The sequence below is a fragment of the Sarcophilus harrisii genome, chromosome 4 (genome assembly GCF_902635505.1).
Source record: "Sarcophilus harrisii chromosome 4, mSarHar1.11, whole genome shotgun sequence".
NCBI classification, from domain to species: domain Eukaryota; kingdom Metazoa; phylum Chordata; class Mammalia; order Dasyuromorphia; family Dasyuridae; genus Sarcophilus; species Sarcophilus harrisii.
In genome coordinates this window covers 426319679-426339841 of record NC_045429.1, presented here as the reverse complement: position 1 = coordinate 426339841, position 20163 = coordinate 426319679, and the positions used below count along the sequence as shown (strand labels likewise).

The following is a 20163-nucleotide window of genomic DNA, read 5'->3' as shown; positions in this document are numbered from 1 at the left end:
TTTGTGGGAAGGGGGAGGTGGGGAAGGAGAGGGAATGCTGTATCTGGGTGGATGGAATTTAGGAGGTTCTTGGCTTACCTTGTGGGTTCAGGTAAGGAACAAAGGTGGATCTAGCCAAATGAGGCACTTCCCCTGCCTTAAGAAAGGGCTAGACAGAATGAAGGCAGGGAAAGGAGGGGATGATTTCTGAAGGGCCTTGACTTTCCTGTTCTCTGCTTTTCCTTTTTACTTTAGATTGACCTAGATTCAGACTAACCCTGACATAAGGAAGAAAGTAAATAATTTTTCAGGCTATAACTTGGGAGTGGGGAGCCAAGGGAGAAACCTATACAGAAACTCCCGATTCTTTTCTTGGCAAGAGGGATGTCTCCAGCCCCTTGTAGGCCCAACCACCCCTTCAATAAGATAAAAGACCAAAAGGTTCTGTTCAGTTTTGTTTTGTTTTTATATTATAAACAGCCATTACTACTTTACAAAAGATATCTATATAGGATCTGGAAAGTTAGCAGTGGGAGTGGAAGGGGAAAGAGACTAGGGTGCTGACACCCTTTCCTCCTCCTCTGGGGCTGGACATGGAGTGGCCATCACCTCTGGTTTCTCTTTGTCTAGGTAGAGAAGAGAAAGGGGGAAATTACAATCACATTTGTATATTATCCCTTCCCCCAATTTTCCTTCACTTACTACCCTACTGATACTGCTCTCCCTAATGGTGCTATGCATATTTTTATTTTTTTATTTTTGCTGAGGCAATTGGGGTTAAGTGACTTAACACTAGGAAGTGTTAAGTGTCTGAGACCAGATTTGGACTTGGGTCCTCCTGATTTCAGGGCTGGTGTTCTATCCACTGAGCCACCTAGCTGCCCCTTTGCACAACTATTTTAATAGTGTCTTAAATAGTGGGGAAAATTCAGAGATTTGAAACTTTCCACCCCTACTAGGGGGTGGAATAGAATACTATTCCACATAGAATACTACTAGAATATAAGGAAATCTCATTTCATGCATAAATCTATACTCTCACTGGACATTACGTACAGAGATCCATTAAAGGGGAGAAATAGGAACAGGCAGTGACCAAGACAAATGTATATTCCTTTTACCTGGCTTCATCCCCATACTGGAAGATCATCCTACCTCCTCGAATAAAGGAACAATACTAGGTCAGTGCAAAATAAATCATTACCCAGTCAGTCAGTGCTGTTTGAGCTACTCTAGGTAATTGCCAGCCACTGACTGGTGAATATCTACTGATAAATCATTGATCCATCCACATCTAGGAATTATCAATGGATCAGTTTCCATTTATTAAGAATTAATCTGTACAATGATTGTTTTGTACAATTTCAGTGATTTATGATGACCAACACAAAGATTAGTCAATGACCAATCAAGAGCTATTTGATCAGAATTTTTAACTGGTATCTAAAAATGCTGACTTCAATGAATAATTGGCACATGATGATAAATCATGTATTGATACAAAACTAGTAACAACCATGGATCAGGTAATTCATTGGATGAGAGATCATTAGAGCAGGGGCTGTCTTCTTAATCCCCAATGCTCTGCACATAGCAAGTGCTTAATAATAAATGCCTCAATCTTTCATTCATGCATTGATCCCTGATGCTCACCCTTTTTTCCTTAGTCATCAGGGATTGGAGGCCTACCCAGACTTCTTCCAGCCCTTCCCGGACTTGTTTCCAAAATGTTGTTTCATTGATGGTGTCTTCCGGACTCCCCAGTGGAGCCAAAACAGCACGGTACTGGCAGGCACCAGGGGCGCTGGAAGAGCAAAGGGCGTGATCTAAGGGACATTCTTTCTTCTCCTGGTTACAGTGGCAGAGGGCATAAGTGCAGGGCTGGCGCTGAGTCTCCAGGCGGCTCATGGCCCCAGATCTAAGACGCCCAGTGAAATCTAAAATCTTTCCTCCCCGAACTCGGCTCATGATACCCGTGGGGCAATGACATTGCCATGGTCCCCAAGCCAGCATCACCAGGTGCTTCCCTTGTAGAGGAGCTGGAATTCTGTTGGAAAACTCCTGTTCCCTTGATGACGGCTTAGGTGCCCTGAGACCCAGGCTGGGGAAGAATCCTGAGCTCTTACTCTTGGACCCAGGGCCCAGACCCATCTTTGCCTGCTTAGAGGCCTGCTGTTTCTTTGCCTGTGCCTGTGCCAGTTTCTGAATCTGTTGCTGTTGCTGGTCCTCCCGCGGCTGCTCTTGAATTTGTGGCTGCTCCAGCTTCTCAGGCTCCTGTTGCTGCTGCTGCTGCTGCTGCTCCAGCTCCTGTTGCTGCTGCTGCTGCTCCAGCTCCTGTTGCTGCTGCTGCTGCTCCAGCTCCTGTTGCTCCAGCTCCTGTTGCTGCTGCTGCTGCTGCTGCTCCAGCTCTTGTTGCTGCTGCTGCTGCTGCTCCAGCTCCTGTTGCTGCTGCTGCTCCAGCTCCTGTTGCTGCTGCTGCTCCAGCTCCTGTTGCTGCTGCTGCTCCAGCTCCTGTTGCTGCTGCTGCTCCAGCTCCTGTTGCTGCTGCTGCTGCTCCAGCTCCTGTTGCTGCTGCTGCTCCAGCTCCTGTTGCTGCTGCTGCTCCAGCTCCTGTTGCTGCTGCTGCTGCTCCAGCTCTTGTTGCTGCTGCTGCTCCAACTCCAGCTGTTGCTGCTGCTGCTCCAGCTCCAGCTGTTGCTGCTGCTGCTGCTGTTCCATCAGCTGTTGTTCCAGCTGCTGCTGTTCCAGCTGCTGCTGTTCCAGCTCCTGTTTCAGCTCCTGCTGCTGCTGCTCCAGCTGCTGCTGTTCCAATTGCTGCTGCTGCTCCAGTTCCTGCTGCTGCTCCAGTTCCTGCTGCTGCTGCTGCTCCAGCTCCTCCTCCTGCTGCTGCTGTTCCAGCTGCTGCTCTTCCATCTCCTGTTTCAGCTGCTGCTGCTGCTGTTCCAGTTGCTGCTCTTCCAACTCGTGTTTCACCTGCTGCTGCTGCTGTTCCAGCTCCGGCTGCTGCTCCCGCTCCTGCTGCTGTTCCGGCTCCTGCTGCTGCTGCTGCTGCTGCTCCAGCTCCTGGTGGTGCTCCAGTTCCTGCTGCTGCAGCAGCAGCTCTAGATTCTGCTGCTGCTGCTCCAGTTCCTGCTGCTGCTGCTGCTCTAGCTCTTGCTCCTGCTGCTGCTCCAGCTCTTTCAACTGCTGCTGCTCCTCCGCGTGAACCTGAATCTGCTTCAGCTCTTGGTCCGGGCTCTGACTCTGCTCCAATCCTCCGGCTTTCTCTCGCCTTTGGCCCTCTTCCACCTGCTTTTGCTCCTGGAGCCCCTGGGGCAACTGCTCTTGCGCCTCTCCCTGCCCTCCTTCCTCTCCCTCTCTCTCATTTCGTTGCTCTTGCTCCTCTAAGTCGTGGATCTCGCTCTGTTCCTGGTCCTGCTCCGTTTCCTGCGCTTGACCCTGATACTGCCCTGGGTCTTCGTAATGCTCCTCCTGCTTCTCCATCTGGACTTCTTGGTTCCGGTCCTCAGTCTCCTGGGCTGGGTCCTCGTCATTTTCTGGGTCCTCCTGCTGTTCTACCCCGCCTAACTCCCCGGCCTTCTTCAGGCCCCGCCCTTCCCGGTTCCCAAGTACCGAGGACGTCGAGGCTGCCGGGAGCTTGGCGGCGGCAGGAGCTGCCGGCTTGTCTTCTTCCCCCCGATTTCGCGTCCTCCCCACCGAAGCAGGTTCATCCCTTTTCACGATGCTGGGCCAGCCCTTGGTCAGGATCCCCGCAGTGACGGTGTCCCCTTCGCCGCCCCCAGCCCAATCCGCTCCGGGCTGGCTCTGGACCAGGACCCTGGCTTTTACCGCCCGGGCCCCCAGGAACAGCCACAGGGCCCAGAGAAGCGCGCGGTCGCTGGGGATCATGGGAGGACGGGTTTCTAGGCGGTTTGGAGGCGAAGAGAGGGGAGGGTCGGGAAGGGGCAGGGGCTCGGCTTCTTTCTCCCTGCCTCCCTTTTCGTTCCGGACTCCCGGGTTCGTTTGAACTGAGGGAAAGACGCGAGCGCCCCAGGGGAGGGGGAAAGGGGCCCTCCGGCAGCTCGTGACGCTTCCCCTGGGGCGTTGCATGGAAACAGCGGGGCCCTAGCCTCAGAACTCCCACCCCTGCCCCGACCTATGGCATCTTTGTCTCCGCTTGGTCCTCCCCCGGAGCGCCCCTTTCCCCAAGCCGTGCAGGTAGGCTCGGCGGGCAGAGACTGGCTGTCACTGGGGTGGGAATCGGGGAGGTTTCCTTCACAAAACCGAGTCCTCTCTCGTAACTGACTTTATTAAGCTGCAGTTGTACATCTGAATTTATTGAAGAAAAAAGAACAGAGACAGGAAGGCACTGGCACAGGCTGAGAGGCAGCTCCTTATTTCGGGATGGTCCCGGACCCAGTATGGCTGCAGGCAGTAAGTCCAAACCTGCCTATTTTTCAACCCATTTCTTAGGCTTAAAACGTAAAGGGGAAAGTGGTCAGCTTGCCTGGGGCTTAGGATTCCCTGGAGCCCACTTGTTTGTTAGGTAAGAACACCTGGAAGAGTTGGAAAGCAAAATCCAAAATGGATGGATGGGTTAGGGAAGAGAGTGAAAACAGAGACACAGAGACAGAGAGGGAGAGTATATAAATTGGAGAGTATATAAAGGCGAGAGTAAATAAATTCAGGAGCTTGAGGGCAGTCTCTTCCTTCAGTTTGAGGGCCCATTATCCAATGCAGGTATGTGTTAGGTTCCTCTGGAGCCATGCAGATCCTTGTCCAGCCTAGGTTGCAGGGAGAGAGAAAGGACAGAGCAGAGCATCATATCCTAACCCTACTGGAACTTGGATGGAGGAGTGGATCTGGTAAATAAACATCTGAGTCCTTTCTAGTTTTCTCTACTCCTTGGCTGCTCTATCCTCTCAAAACTATGGTCAGTCTCCCCCACATAGCATGTGCTGGATTTTGGTTTCAAATGGGGCTTTGCTGCTCACTCTCCATGTAATCTTGACTGAGTCTCCCAAATCTCTAGACTTCAGCTCCCTCCTGAACAGAGAGAAGAGAGTACATGACCTTTGAGGTCCCTTCTAGTTGTCAATCTGAGATCCCACAAACATTGTCCCTCCCATCCTTCCAAGCTCACTTCAAGAGAGCCTTCTCTTCTAAGCCTATCCTCCTCTGGCCGTTCTGTATTGTCTCCTTGGGATTTTACCCAGCCTGTACCCAACACACCAGATACAGAAAATTCCCAAGGCACTTGCTTTTGAGTGCTGGGGCTCCTGATTAAGTTTTAAGTGTGAAGTTCAGAAGGTGAGAACTAGGACTTTTCACTTATCTCTCCACGATTCTGCCTGTTTATTCCCCTCCTTTTTCCCACCCTCGAAGTCCCTCCTAGAACTCACTGTCTGACGGCATCAGGGATGTGGATATGTTCCAAGGAGATGAGCTGGGCCAGCTCTCCTAGACTGTCCAGAAAACGAACTTTTCTGCTAAACTTGGAACTCAGGAAAGAAGAAAGGTCACATGTATTTAAGATTAGAGAAGGACCTCTCACACATCTTTTTAGAAGACAAAGGAGGTCCGCTAGCTAGTTGAGACAGGAAGGTGTGGTTAGAGCCAGAAAGGGTGAGGGGAAAGTGTGGACCCTGAATGTGAGAAAGAGGAAGGGGCAATGGATCTGAGAAGCAAGAAGTCCATATCCCTAGAGATAAATACCTGATAAAAGGCCGGAGCATCACCAGAAGTGCCTTCACATACCAGGTGGCGTGCACAACTACCAGAGCTCGAAGGTTTTTTCGGAGTCTGAAGCAAAAAGTGTGGAATCACCACATTCTTAATCTGAGCCCCAAACCCAGAAGGATGTCTCTTCTGGACCTTCCAGATCATCCCCTCTTTAATCAACATTCATTTCTAATCCTCCATTAGGAATTTCTCTTTGAGGGCCTAATCTTCATCCTCCCAGCTGCAGCCTGAGGCCCTCACTTCTGTTTTTGTCTTTCATGTCCTTCTCATACCGAAGAAATTCCTGAAATGCCTCCTGTCCCCAATCCACTCCAACTTGTGTCCCACAACTTTTCGTTTGCTATTCTCTGGACTCCTCTCTCTGTAGCCGCCTACTTTCTTCCTCATTCTTGGGTCTCCTCTGCTCCCTCTAGCATTCTTTTTATTCCCTTGAGTTCTTATTCAAGAACTCCAGTGGCACAGATTCATCCAGTGGAAGAAATTATAGAGGGCTGAGAGGAAAGGGAAACAAGTGCCTGAAAGGCAGAGACATAGAAAATATAAATCAGAGGAGGGATATTTGGGGAAAGGCAGAGAAGGAGAAAAGGGAAGGGAAGAGAGACGGCAGTATGAGGGACATCTTGGGAGGAGAAAGAAATGGGATCAGAGAAGAGTGAGTGGGTAAAATCTTTCCAGGTTCCTCACCGTCGGTCCAGGGTACGGTAACATTGGCGGATCCAGCTCAGAGTGGGTACCTGATCTCGGCTGGTTCCTCCACTCAGATGGACAAGCAGATAATTCTCAGCAACAAGTAGTTCTAGAGTCCCCACTATGTACCTGGTGGTGAAGGGAGAGGGGACATGAAAAGGAGAAAGTAGTGTGAAGCTGATTGCTGATTAGGTTAAAGTCTTCCTGATTTCTTTTCCCTCCCTCCTTCAGTCATTCTTCCCAGTTTTTCAGGCTTCCCTTCTCACCTAAAGAGGTGCTCCATGACATAACTGTAGTTAGGGATGTTGCTTCTAGGTAAGTAGCAGGAAGCAAAAAGGATAACAGCATTGAGGCCATCACCATGGTAACCTGGGGAGAACAGGAGTGGAGGCAGGAAGGAAAAGGGAATTAGTGAAGTCTGAGAGAAGTAGCTTGAGAGCAGACCAAGAGGGAAAGGGACAGGGGGTTGAGTAAGTTAGAATAGTAGGGAGAACTGATGGTTCTCAGTTTAAATATTATTAATTATAAGGAACCCAGTTCCTATATTTATCCTTTTGTCATCTGTTACCTCCATGAGACAGGACCTTCTTATAGGGTTCAATGATTGTCATATCTACGCGAAGCTCCTGATGTCCTGTTCGGAACACCTTCACACGATGGCCATCTTCCCCAGCCATATCCCACACACAACCCTGGCCCAGTCTTTCAACTGCTTCACTTGCCCCCAGGCCCTCTGCTTGGGGAAGCTCATCTAAAAGAGACAGGAATGGTTGTTTGAATGCATTCCTTATTACTCTTCAGTGCAACAGAAGCATAACAACCTGACTACTTTTATATTCTCATTCATCTCCCTATTGCCCCATTTCAATCCATATTCCCCAACTCTTTCTGAATATATCTAGGATTGAATCCACAGTGGGGACAATTGATGGCTTTGCTACATTTAGGGAGCAAATGTTGCCTAATTTTAATGTGTCCATTAACTACTATTATGGCCCCTTTAATATAAAAGTCTTATAAAGTATACATATATTTACATATGTATATGTGTGTGCATATTGTACAAATAAGTGCAATACATTTAAATTAAAAAAATAAGCGTGAGTGGGCACTCACACACACTTTCCTGGTTATGTCTCTGTTGGCTTTACCCACTATTAGCCCCATTCCTATTTTTATCCATATTTGGTCCTTTTCATAAGGATCAAAACATTTAGTGTTAGAGACCTTAAAAACCATCTAGTTTGGTCTCCTAATTTTCCTTTGAGACCCAGCGAGAAGACCTCAAATTGACGTCTTCTGACTTCATATATGGTACAATTTTTATTGAACAATGCTTCCTCTCTCTGACAAGGAGTCTGCCAGACCAGCCACTGACTAACTAGTCTTTTAATTCACAGAATTCAAAAAAGGGGTCAAGGAACCCTAGAGACCATCTACTCCAGCCTCTTCTTGAAGACCACAATGAGGGGACCCAATTACTTCACTGAACTGCCCATTTCAATTGGCCAATTCATGAACCCCATCCTTAATCTCATTTAATCTTAGGTCAATTCTGTTAACTTCCAGTGATTTTTCTCAGCTCTACCAGCTATGCCCCAATTTATTAGCCCCATTTTTCTCTCCCACTCCATACCCCCCAGTTATGTCATTCTAGCTTGTTCTTTAACTACCTACCTTCCCACTCAAATTCGTGCCCGCTGGAGTCTGAGGGTGTCTCCAAATCATCCACATCTAGGTCAGAGCTATCATGTGGTGAAGAAGGTGTGGAGTGGCTGGGAGAGACTTCTTTATCTCCTGAGTCTTTCCCCAAGCTCAGCTGGAGTTCTGGGGCTGAAAGGCGCTTCCGCATATGACGCCTACCACATAGTGCTAATGTGCTTAAGGGACCTGGGGTGACAGGGAGAAGAAAACTGAAAAGAGGGAAAAGGTAGATTAAACAGTCTGGAAAAAGCAAGGGGGAGGGAGGTGGGTGGAACTGACAGGAAGGACACAAGAGAAGGACAAGGGAGGCACTCCCTTCCCACAGTACCAACCAGGGTTTTTCTGACCTCACTCACTTATCTGGGTGCCCTCTCCATTGTCCTCTGGATCTTCAGAGGAATTGATCTCCTCAGGGAGCAGTCTGGGATGTGAGGAATTAATTAGATGAAGGGTGCAGGAAGAAATGGTTGTCCTACCAGTCATGCTCTTCCCATCTTGACTTTGTCCTTTCCATCTCCCCACTTATGCTCCCATTCTAACTTCACTTTCCTTCCCTGTTCTCTCACCGGGGGAACTCTTCATCTTGCCACTCTTCTTCCAACTCCACTTCCCCAAATCTCAGCGATGGTCCCAGCTCTTCCACTTTCTCTCCAGCCCTGAGACCATTGCCAAAGTACAAAGGAATTGAGAGGTGATTAGTGGGGCAGCATTACTCTTGGGAGTAGGAGGAAGCAGCAAAAGGCACAAATGTCAGACCTGTAAGAGAAACCAGCCAGAAGCTGTCCCCACCCTCTAGGTGAACCAGTTTATCCCTACTCTTTGCTTTTAGTAACAGAAGTAGAAAGGAGTATAACTTAATGTACTTTACACCTCTCCAAGTCAGTTTTTCCCCCCACCTTCCCTACAAAGTTAGGGCGAAAGGTGGCCCACATTGCAAGTGGCCTGAAACTAGGACAGCTATACCCTGCTGTTACCTTAAATTTGAGGGAGGATGACAGTCAGGCCTGCCTTTTCCCAACCTTTTGGGGGAAATCGAGGCATAGGGCAACATGGACTAGGAACAGAAAAACCATCAAGAAGGTGCTGGTCCCGGTGTCCTTGTTTTAGAGAGTGAATCAGAATTGAAAGCATGGATAGTCATCACGCTCTCCCATTTTGCCTAAGTTCTTCTGGGGTCCTTTCTATCCATCTCTTATGTTTTTCTATTTAAAACCATCCCTGTTCTCAGTCAAAAAGAATGACTTTGTCCTATCTCCTATATGTAACTATCCTGAGCTTTGGCTTATGAGTCAAATTAATGGAATTTAAAGATTCCCCTTCAGACCAATGACACCAGGTTTTCAAGAGGCAGCCAGGTGAGGGGGGGAGGCCCAGCACTTACCCCAGATCTCTTGGTTCCTCTAATGTTCCCATCGTCACATCCAAGATGAGGAACGGGAGAAGTTCCCCATCCCCTATTGCCTCTTCCCTCTGTGTTGCTGTCTCAGTGACTCCAAAGGAGGAGGTAGAGGGAAGTAAACTCATCTTCAAACAGGTTTTGCCACCTCCCCTCCCAGAAAGGTTTGCCCAAAGAAAATCCTCCTCCTATGCAGGGGTGTGGGGAGCAGGTGGGCGGGAAGAAGGTGCTGATTCCCAGATTGGATTTCCAAGGTATAGATAGTTTGGGGCAGAAAGAGAGAGAATCTATGTGTGTGAACAACTGGCCTTCTTCCTTTCTCTCCTAGCCCCTTGGCCCTTTGGAGATGCTCAAGAGAAAGCAAGTATCTCTTTATGTTCCTCTCCTCAGTCCCACAATTGATTTGATTCTTGGCAGCCTTCCTAGGTTGAGCAAGGCCGGGTAAAGTAGAGAAGGGTGTAGGCCTTTATTAACAGAGAAAAAAGGCTCTTGAAGATGGCACTGTTTATTTTAGGAATAGATAGAGAGCTGGAGATGGGTAAGGGACAAAGGCACTGACCATCCACATTGCAAATGGAGGGGAAAGCATGAAGTTCACAGGAGGAAGGCAAAGGGAGAGAAATGCAAAAGTTTGTTTTTTAAAAAAAAAAAAAGAGTCAAAATGACACAGGACAGGAAAAATGCATTTAATACTTTAACAAAGTGCAAAATAAAACTTCCCACAATTACAAAACACAAATTCCTTTGGTTAAGTGATTATGCCTTGCTTTTTATCTTTCATTTGATTGCAGATATCCTTCAAATTAACAACCTCCCTACACACACACACACACACACACACACAAAAACACACACTCATTCTCTCTGAGCCACAGTGTCATGCCAAAGGGTGGGAGGTACCTAAATACTCAGTTAAGTTAATGGCAGCACCTTCTCTGGTTGTCTGGGAACGTGGAGAATTAGAAGGGAAGTAGGCCTGTTGAAGGGATACAAGAGGGCACACTAAAGGGGAAGAACACAGGGCTGAATCAATCACATGCGAGTCAGTGGCAGGCTGCTCCTAGTTAGATTACTAAGATATGGTATGATTCATATACTTGTATATGCTACATGAGGCTGTCCTTTGGCCTAATCTCTCTCTCTCTCAAACAAAAACACACACACACACACACACACACACACACTCTTCTGCAAAACAGGACCTTGCTGGGCTGAGCTGGAGAATGGGAAAATGTTCCCACTTCCCATTTTCAAGTGAAAATTGATGGAGAAAAGACAGAAAAATAAAGGGACAGATAAAAGACAAAGTTGGAGGAAATCTTAGGGATTATTCAATGAATGTTATTCCATTTTACATAGAAAGAAACAAATGTTCAACAAGGTTGACTGATACCCACAGTCAAGACTTGGGTTTGCTTTTTTTCTTTTTGTTACAAGGGATGGTTCACTGGGTAGTAGAGTGAGGTGGGATATATTCATTAATGTAAAAACCAATTCAGATGTAAATACAAAGGGCATCCATAAAAATAAAATCCAAAGTCAGTAGAAATCAAACCTCCTGACTTTAAGTCCAATTCTTCCACAACATCAACTGTTGTTGTAAATGAAGAGGGAGGAATACTGACAAAGAAACACAAAAGAAAATGATGGCAAAGGAAGAGAGAAACAAGAGACAGATGAGAGATAAATAGAGACACAAAGAGATGAACCACTGCTTCAGTTTTACTGTTGAGAGAAAAGTGTCTTTTGAAGATGACAATGATTCACTGATTACCTCTCAAAGGTATGAACAGACGCTGATCTTTAAGAACCCCTGGCACTCTGGAAAAGGGGATCAGAAGAACCCTAAAGCCTGGTAACCTGCTCAGTAAAGTGAGACTAATTATGTAACCTCGAGCACAATGCTCTGCAATGCCAGAGAAAGTCCACAGCCAATTTTATGGAACCAGTTAAAAGGAAATTTAACTTCTGAGTTAAATACTATCATCTCAATCTCGGCAGAAAGAAAAATCATGCTCCTAGGTATCATAACTAAACTGAAAACTCAGTTTCCAAAGCCCCACTGTTCTACCTATCATGGAATTACACAGTCAAATACTTCTTGAACAAATGGATTTGTCCCTCAGTTACATGTGAATTACCCTGTCTTAATTCAGATAGGGGTTGAGAGCATTGCTGGAGTTTACCTGATACCATTTCTTTCTTCTTCCTCTTAATATCTATCTTTTCACAGGTCTCTGTCTGAGATGCTATATCCCTGGGTTGTAAAAGAGTGAGGTCAGTGCAGATTTCCCAGAATTAATCAATAAAGAACATTTTTGATTGGTGGCAAACTGATGGGGAAGGTAGAAAACCATCCCTACAGCCATTAGATCTCCTTTCATTTCTATCTCCTTAAGCATCTATGTGAATAGTGTACCTGGGTCCTGGAGCAATGAAGAGAATCACAGAAATTCCCTACACATTCCAAATCATGCATTCAAGCTAGGCTGGGTACCTTCTCCCATTATGTTCTGCAACTTCCCCCATTCCTACCCCCTAGGTCACTTCTTCTTCTGGGGAGGACTGATAGAAGAACGTGCCATTGTGATCTGGCTACATTTCTCAAAGATAGCCTCAGCAGAGAGTTTGGGTAATCCCTGATCCAGAGGGCACTCATCTACTAAGCTGTTCATGGGTGTGGGGGGCAGCACAGGTTCCTCTTCATCTCGACTCATTTCAGGAATCAAGGTATTAATGGCTTTGTCCAGTTCATCATCCATCTGCTCCTGGGAGCAGCTTTCTGGCCCAGGTGTCCCTGAAGGTGTCTTCATGGCACTAGGATATGCCCCTAGGGCTTCTCTGAGGATGGGGAGAACTTTTTTCCTGGAAGCAAGAGCATTTCCCTGGTGATAGGCCCTGAGGTTAGGGTTGGGAGTTGGGGCTGGAGTCAGATTCAGAGGTGGACAGTGTGAACATTCCAAGGCTCCACAGATCTAGGGAAAAGGAGATAATGAAAGTAAATAAAGCTGAGTTCCAAAATAGCCTCATCCTATAGACAAAATCTCATGCTTGTGATTTTATGCCTCTTTCTAGCTATGGAGAAAGAAGCACTTACCTGGAGAATTAACAAAAGACATTGTAGGGCTGGAATGAATAAAATGCAAGGGAAAGAGGATATGGTAGAGCAGTCTGAGAAGAATGAAAACCAGACTCCCAAGAGAGCAATATGGATGAGATACACGGTTTAGCACAATCTGAGAAGGGAGATGGAATAGCCTTGGACTCAATAATAGTAAGGGGAATGAAGGGAATTGGGGAATGCTTCCCCTAATACTCTGCCTTCAGAGACTGAATCAAATCATCCAGCCTGGGCAGCTGGGAATAGGGGAGAGGGAAAGGGAAAGGGAGAGAGAGAAAGACCAACCAAAAAAAGTATGGATATACCTTATTTAAATGAATAAAAATATTTGGTTATGATTAGATCAGTCCTTAGCATCTCATATGCCCATAAGATTCCCTTTGCCTTCTGTATAGCTTAAAAATTTTCCAACTTGATCAATAACCATCAAGAAGTGAGAAAAGGGCCAGGTGAAGCCAGGTGGTTATAAGATGATTGGGAAAGGAGCCAAGTCAACCCTCTCAAAATCCTTTCTATAAGAATCTTATCCTATGTTTCATAACCTAAATGATTCTTTTATGGTGAGGAAAATTCACTTGAATTTTACAGGGGATAGTATACAATCAGATGTAGAAGGGAGCAAGTGAGATCTGCATGGGGAGATACTTTGGGAGATACAGTTAAGGGATGTGGCTAAGTAAAGAGTAGAACCCAGACCCGATTATAAATTTAGAATAGCTCCATTCAAATAGATTTAAAGTTCCCCAAAGGAAGAGACTCTAATTCACATTTCTATTGTAACCTTTTCTGCCATCAATAGCCAGGAGAAGACTATAAATTCTGTAACATTCCAAACAAAAAAATCAGGATCTAGTTCAAGGGGGCTTTCTGTATACAGGACCAACTCAGGGTGGAAAAGGGCTGCCAAAAGAGTTTCAAACCCTATGTTAGACAAAGGTTAGGTTGAAAGGCTGCAGACTCACAGTACTCTGCAGGTCCATGTTAGGACAGAAAACAATCAGATGCCTCACTGGCTCATTATGAGGGTTGAAAGTGATTGTCATCGCAACAAGGGCATCATAGCCATGAGCTTGGCAGAAGGCATCCAGCTCTGCTGTAAGGTTGGATCTCTGAAGGAAGACCTGGGAAAGAAAAAAAAGGGAGATGTAAGAACTATACAAAGGCACTCAACAATAAAAAGCTCCTGTTTTCATGTAGTAGGCTAATCTACAAAGAAAATTACCTAATGTGTACAAATATTTATTGAGTAGGCACTATGTATCCTATTGTGCATATTAAGCTATGAATAGTACAATTGGGGATACAAAGAAATTTCTGTCTGCAAGAAGCTTTTAAAATCTTAGTTTCTTATCCTCTAGATGCTTATTGTGCAAATAGAGAAATAATAATAATAATGCACACAAAGAACATACATAAGATGAGAAATGTTCTTTGCAAATTCATGTTCACTTTTTCAAGTTTTTAAATGAAAATTTAAGTCTTACTACAAATGAACAAAAATACAAATAAAGCCACAGCCTCTGAATATTTAAAATACAATAGCTGATAATGTAACATATTTCTCTATCTGATCTTTTGTGTACATATGTATACTTAAAATTTTGTTACTGTTATTTTTTTTACATGGTTGTAATCAATATGTACTTTGTTCTTATAATTCTTTATGTCAATTCATGTCTTCATATTTCTTGGTATTCCTCATATAAATTCTTAACAATATTTTTAATAATACGATATATTGAAATATCACAATTTTATTGTTCAATCATTTCTCTGTGGTTTTTCTCTTAATGACATAAAACAAACTTGGAGGAATTACACCCAAAGAAGCTGCTCATATACTTGATAGACTTTTAAATACCCTACCTAACACTAGGAAGACCCAACAACAGTTCTATGAACAGAAGAACACCAGGAGAAGAAACCTGATGGGGTCATAAATTTTCAAATTCTCAGTCTGGAGAATGTAAATTCTCTACTGATGAGGTTTTGCCAAAGAAGGGTACATTACTCCAACTTAATTCCTATCATATTATCTCTCCAATCCTGGTGAACAAGCCACATACAGGTTTCTCCCAAACCTTAGCTCATATCCTAATTAGTAACCCCTTTCCACAGTTCTACTTGAACTTGGTTCACCTACAAACCACCTGGAATCCTTTGGCCCCCTACTCCATCACTGGCTGACTTTCATTCTTGAAGAGGACCAAAATGACATTTTATGTGTGTAGTTAGTGTGTAGACTGTGGCTGATCAGACCAATATGAACTTGGAATGCTCTGCTAGAGATTGGACACAAATAATCCCTGTGACCATTTGGATGGACTCTCTTAGTGAATTTTGCATTTCCTTTGCCCTAATTCAATTCTGCTTTACTCATAGAACATACCACCTTCTCTGATGAGACCATAACATGCTGGCAGTCCTGAGCCGGTGTCTCCCATGTCTGAAATCGATTCTAAAGTTCTTAAGAAAGACTTTGAAGATGTTCTTGTATCATTTTTTTTTCTGACCATCTTGTTAGCACTTGCCCCATGTTAGGTCTCCACAAAATAGGTTTTTCTGGTAAGTACATTTAGCATTCAAATAGTGTGGCAAACCCAACAGAGTTCACTCTCTGCAATACTATAAATGCTTTGAAGATTAGTTCAAGGAGGACCTCGGTGTCTAGTATCTTCAGAATCTTCCCAAGATAATTCAAATGGAAGAAATTTGATTTCATGATATGGTGCTATATTATCCAAGTTTCATAGGCATACAACAGTTAAGTCAGTACAGCAGGTTCTCGATCTCCAGTTTGGTAGTCAGTCTTAATACTTCTTTTCTCCCACATTTTCCTCTGGAGTCTTCCAAACACTGAGTTAGCTCTGGTAATGCATGTAACAACCTCATTATCAATGTGTTCATCCCTGGAAAGTAGACTGCCAAGGTAAGTAAACTTATCTACAGTATTCAAAACTTCTCCATTTGCTGTAACTGAAAGTTCCATATATGGATGATTTGGTTGCCCAGAGAAGTTCATTAATATGCTATGTCAATTTAATGATGGTATTTTTGCCCTGGTTCTGGACAATGCTCCAGAGCTTTCCCAGTCACCAAGGAAGTGAAACAAGGCTGTGTGCTTGCCTCATGCTTTTTAGAGCATGTTTTCTGCCACGTTTTTAAATGCCTGCAATGAGAACAAACACAGCTACTGCCTAACAGTAAATTCTTCAGCTTGGAAAAGTTGAAGCCAAAACTAAAGTGTAGGGAGTTGGTGTGTGATTTTTTTTTTTTTTGGGGGGGGGCCAATTTTGTAATTCAGTACAGCCTCCAAAGCTGAGATAGAACAAAGTATGGATAGATTCTCTCTGTTGCTTGTGCTAATTTTGGCCTAACAATTAACACTATTATTAAAAAACTCATCATCACTCAAATCCAGGTCTCTCCTGAAGACATTATATGCCTTATTATCCTTTTCCCTAGTGATCATTCTTTCCCTTACTCATCCAAATTACAAGGCTAGGAAGCAGCTTTGTGTTTCACATAACCAGCTCTAGATCATTATTCGTACACATCCTTCAATAGTCTTTCTTCTTTGGGGGAGTCAGTGAAAATAGCTGCTACCACCTAGACCTGGGCTCACTCTCTGGATCTCTTTATACATGCTACTTTAGCTTCATGCATCAGTAATTTTTTGCTCCCTTTCTCATGTTCTTTCTCCAATTAGAAAATCAACTTCTTTAGGAAAGAGACTGTCATATTTGCTTGTTTTTTTATATCTGTGGGACTTAGCAGATTGCCTGGTATGTAATAAACACATAAAAAATAAATGGTCCCTATGTATCTAGCTATCTCTCTCTCCCTCCATCCATCTTTTAAGACCACCTGGTCATTCTTCCAGATCTTTCCAATTACTTTTGTATTTTGTTCCTCCTCTTCCCTACTATTATCCAATATTCCTGATGACAAATTCTCTTATATCCCTATAATTGCTTGATACCAATAATCTCTATGCAAATAATACAAATATCAATAATCTACCACACAAAAACATGGTTTTATCTTAAATCTTATCATCTTTAAAAAATATATATATTACAATCTTGAAATTCTTTCCTTCAAGCAAAATCTCACTTGTTAGCATGGTCTTACTTCTCAAATTCTCATTTTCTACCTTATTTGTGTACATGCTCCAGCAAATAATTAGCTCCTTAAGGTCATAATGAGTTCATTTTTTCTTTCTATCTGCCATATTTAGCATATAGTAGGCTCATAAATGTCTCTAAGATTGACATGAACTTCCTATCTTTCTGCCTCAAGGAACCACCAGAAGGTCAATTAAGAAGGAACTCAGACTGAGTGAAGGACAGTAATAATGTAAAAGAATTATGCAAAGGCTGGCAGGAACCCAGATTTAGAAGGTTTTAAAAGCCAGGTTAAGGAATTTATATTCCAGAAACCAAAGACAATCAATCACTGAAGATTTCTGAATAGAGAATTCAGACCCACATGAAGAAATTGGAGTAAGGACTAAACAGGGAATTTCATCTTGATCTGATTTCTGTTTTCTCTGGGACCTGCTCACTCTTATGAATTTTCAACTTTATTCTCACAATTGGTATCTTCCCATTTACCCACAAACACTTTCAGGTCTCTTCAATCCAAAAAATATATATATACTTCTAAACCAGTTAGCTCTTTTCACATTTTCCTTCTCTCCATTGATAAACCTCTTAAAATGTGATTATTTTTAAGGGTCTAAAACTTCCTCTTTTATGTGCTTTTCTTGTGCGTCACCTTCTAATTTCAGTAATTCTTACAGTTTCAAGTACCACTATCATACAGATGGTAGTACACAAAACTCTTGACCTTGACCTCCCTTCTGAGTAATCTGCCAATCAGACACTTTCACCTGGGGCTGGACTGCACTCATACCTCAAACTTAACGTGTCCAAATCAGGTTCTACATTTCATTACTACATAATGTGTGTCACTGCCACCACAATTCACTTTAGTCTTCCATGTTCATATTCTCAGGATTATCTTTTTGATTTTTTCCCCTTTCCCACACTTTCATTTGGTTACCCAGACTTAATTCCATCTCTACAACATCTCTTGAACTCTATTTTCATTGCTACCATTTAACTGGATTACTATATTTCTTTTTCTTAATAGATTAAGGCATATTTTCTTTAATTTTCCACATTTTTCTTTTGCAACACGGCCAATATGGAAATGCATTTTGCATAACTTTACATGCACAATACTATCTTATTTCTTGCTTTCTCAATGCTTTAAAGAGGGGCTGGAAGGTGGCAGAGAATCTGGAACTGAACATTTTGAATAAGAATGTTTTAAAAAAAAAAAAACCCTTCCAATTTAAAAGAATAAAATAAAAACAGAATCCTTATAATACAGAATAATCTCTTAAAATGTATAGAGCCAATCTTGTCATTCTTCTGTTCAAAAATCTTCAGAGGCTCCTTATTTCTCACCAAGGACAGTGCCTGCCTACACCTCCCTGCCGACAGTGTAAGGGCCTCTTCCAACTCAGTAGTATCCTCCTATCAGGCTCATCTTGGATGTCATCTGATGTGTAGCAGCTTCAGTCTTGGGGACTTCCCAATGTATATCTGTGGATCTTTGTGCTTTACCAGGGTTTTCCCCAGAAACACTAGAATTTGGCTTATATATGCAAGTTCTTACAGCTCATGTGAAAATTTAGGGTAACAAAATATTGAACATACACTAGACTTTATTTAATCATACATACACATACAAAAGACAAGACTACTTTACATTCTCTCTAGTAGGTCACACCTTCTCTAGGAACTCTGCTAGTCCTACAGAGTCCTACCCTGAGACTGAAATTATTCTGTCAGAATTCAGCAATTCTCTCCACCAATGTGTTCCACCTATACCATCCTTCAAACAGTGCTACAATGAAGTTGAGACCCGATTCTCTACCCTTCCTTCTCATGAAACAAATGTTGACTCTGGGTTAATGCCCAAAGTGTGCTGTGGCCACAGGGAAGATATAAAGACCAAAAGAACTTTAATTACCCTACATGTAAGGTCAATGAGAACAATCATGACAGACACTGAATTCACACATTGACATTTTGACCTTGTTAAGGGAATTTTACCTTGTAAAGGGAAACACTGTCATCAATACTAGAACAAATTAGAGAATAACAATATTTCAGAAATGGAAAAGCCTTCAAATCCTTATCTATATTCTATCAAAAATAAAATAAAATAAAATAAAATAAAATCCTGCTACAGCCTCTTTCTAAAGCCTTTCATTAAGAAGCAGCTCACCATCTCCCAAATTAGTACATTCTACTTTGGAATTGCTTCAATTCTTGGAATGTTTCCCCTAACATTTCATTTAAATCCTTTCAACTTCCATTCATAGCCCCTAGGCCCTTTGGGGCAAAAAGCGTTTGATGTTTGAAGTTTGATGCTTCTTCCACATGACATCATTTTCAAAAACTTTAAATTAGCAATCATGGTGCTGCTCCTAAGACTTGACTTTTCTATGTTTCAGTCTATCTTTATGGCAGGATGGCATGGATTCAAGGTCCTTTATTCTTTATTGTGTTTTTCTTCTTCTAGACATTTTTCAATGTCTTTTCTTCAATATATTTCCAGATCTAGATATACTGTTAGAAGTTAGGAAATAAAAACAGGAAAAAAAAAAATCTCTTTCCTAATCTCTTTAAGACAGCCCAAAGCTATGTTTAGCTTTAGTATTCTGGCTGCCATACTACACTGTTGGTTCATATCACACTGGTAACATAATAAAACTCCCAAATCTTTTTTTTTCAAAATGCTAACCCTACCTCTTCCATCTTACACTCATAATTTTTAAAATCCAAATATATGACCTCAAATTTATCCTTATTAAATTTCATCTTATTAGATTAGCTCAGTGTTCTAGTCAATTATGATCTTTTGGGATCCTAATTTTTTAAAGTATTTTAGCTATACTTCCTAGTTTTGTGTTACCTATAACCACAAGTATGATGGCTATGTTTCTGTTTAAATCACTGATTAAAAAAATAACAAATAGCATTGGACCAACCACAGATCCAAGGGCACTCCACCAGAGGCATCCTTCTGGTCCAGTGAAATCATGTTTGTCAATTCAACAGAATAATGAAGTCTTTCAAAGTTGTTTTTCTTAATAATATTAATGTTATATAAACTGTTCTCTTGGTTTTGCTCACTTCACCCTTCATTAGTTCACAGAAGTCTTTCTAGTTTTCTTCATAGTAACCTACTTTGTCTCACCTTATAGAACAAGAATATTCTAATACATTCACATACCATAATTTGTTTAGCTATTTTCCCAATGGATGGCTACCTTGTTTCCAGGTTTTTGCTATTATAAAAACAGTTATAACACATATTTCTATGATAACTTGCTCTTGATGAAACTTTCCTTTTTTTTAGATATTCACTAACTATAACTTTTACATTCTATTACTTTCTAGCATTTTCTTAGGAATCAATTAGTGGCTCATAGTTTGCAAATATTACTGTCTTCCCTTTTCTGAAAATTAGAGCA

At 42.9% G+C, this 20163-nt stretch overlaps 3 protein-coding genes across 4 annotated transcripts in view; all 3 read right to left on the bottom strand.

Moving 5' to 3' along the window:
* Positions 1 to 35: 35 nt before the first annotated feature.
* On the bottom strand, positions 36 to 4429 carry C4H1orf56 (chromosome 4 C1orf56 homolog). Its single transcript, XM_031968721.1, has 3 exons — positions 2614 to 4429; positions 1633 to 2460; positions 36 to 605 (listed from the first exon to the last, which is right to left on the bottom strand). Exons 1-3 carry the CDS (start codon positions 4066 to 4068, stop codon positions 585 to 587), a joined length of 2304 nt encoding a protein of 767 aa, XP_031824581.1. The 5' UTR covers positions 4069 to 4429; the 3' UTR covers positions 36 to 584.
* Positions 4430 to 4446: 17 nt separating this feature from the next.
* On the bottom strand, positions 4447 to 10055 carry BNIPL (BCL2 interacting protein like). Of its 2 annotated transcripts, XM_031967494.1 has the most exons (10): positions 9473 to 10055; positions 8658 to 8747; positions 8448 to 8512; positions 8065 to 8277; positions 6956 to 7138; positions 6654 to 6756; positions 6385 to 6516; positions 5674 to 5760; positions 5361 to 5459; positions 4447 to 4742 (listed from the first exon to the last, which is right to left on the bottom strand). In XM_031967494.1, the coding sequence occupies exons 1-10, from the start codon at positions 9613 to 9615 to the stop codon at positions 4706 to 4708; spliced, it is 1152 nt and encodes a 383-aa protein (XP_031823354.1). In that variant the 5' UTR covers positions 9616 to 10055; the 3' UTR covers positions 4447 to 4705. The 2 variants fall into 2 exon arrangements, with proteins under 2 accessions (XP_031823354.1, XP_031823355.1); XM_031967495.1 differs by lacking the exons at positions 4447 to 4742; positions 5361 to 5459; positions 5674 to 5760 and adding an exon at positions 5772 to 6215.
* Positions 10056 to 10152: 97 nt separating this feature from the next.
* PRUNE1 (prune exopolyphosphatase 1) overlaps positions 10153 to 20163 on the bottom strand; it is a 52870-nt gene continuing 42859 nt past the window's right edge. Inside the window, 2 exon segments of the mRNA XM_031967490.1 lie at positions 10153 to 12462; positions 13571 to 13729. Coding sequence (XP_031823350.1) covers positions 12031 to 12462; positions 13571 to 13729 — 591 coding nt within the window. The 3' untranslated portion in view covers positions 10153 to 12030.

Coding starts and splice junctions, on each gene's coding strand:
- C4H1orf56 (XM_031968721.1), bottom strand. CDS start 4,068: ATGCAACGCCCCAGGGGAAGCGTCACGAGCTGCCGGAGGGCCCCTTTC. Junction 2,461..2,613: donor AGCAGCAGCAGCAACAAGAG/CTGGAGCAGCAG, acceptor CAACAGGAGCTG/GAGCAGCAGCAGCAACAGGA. Junction 606..1,632: donor TGATGACTAAGGAAAAAAGG/GTGAGCATCAGG, acceptor TTCTCTACCTAG/ACAAAGAGAAACCAGAGGTG.
- BNIPL (XM_031967494.1), bottom strand. CDS start 9,615: ATGAGTTTACTTCCCTCTACCTCCTCCTTTGGAGTCACTGAGACAGCA. Junction 8,748..9,472: donor GAGGAACCAAGAGATCTGGG/GTAAGTGCTGGG, acceptor CAATGGTCTCAG/GGCTGGAGAGAAAGTGGAAG. Junction 8,513..8,657: donor CAAGATGAAGAGTTCCCCCG/GTGAGAGAACAG, acceptor CTCACATCCCAG/ACTGCTCCCTGAGGAGATCA.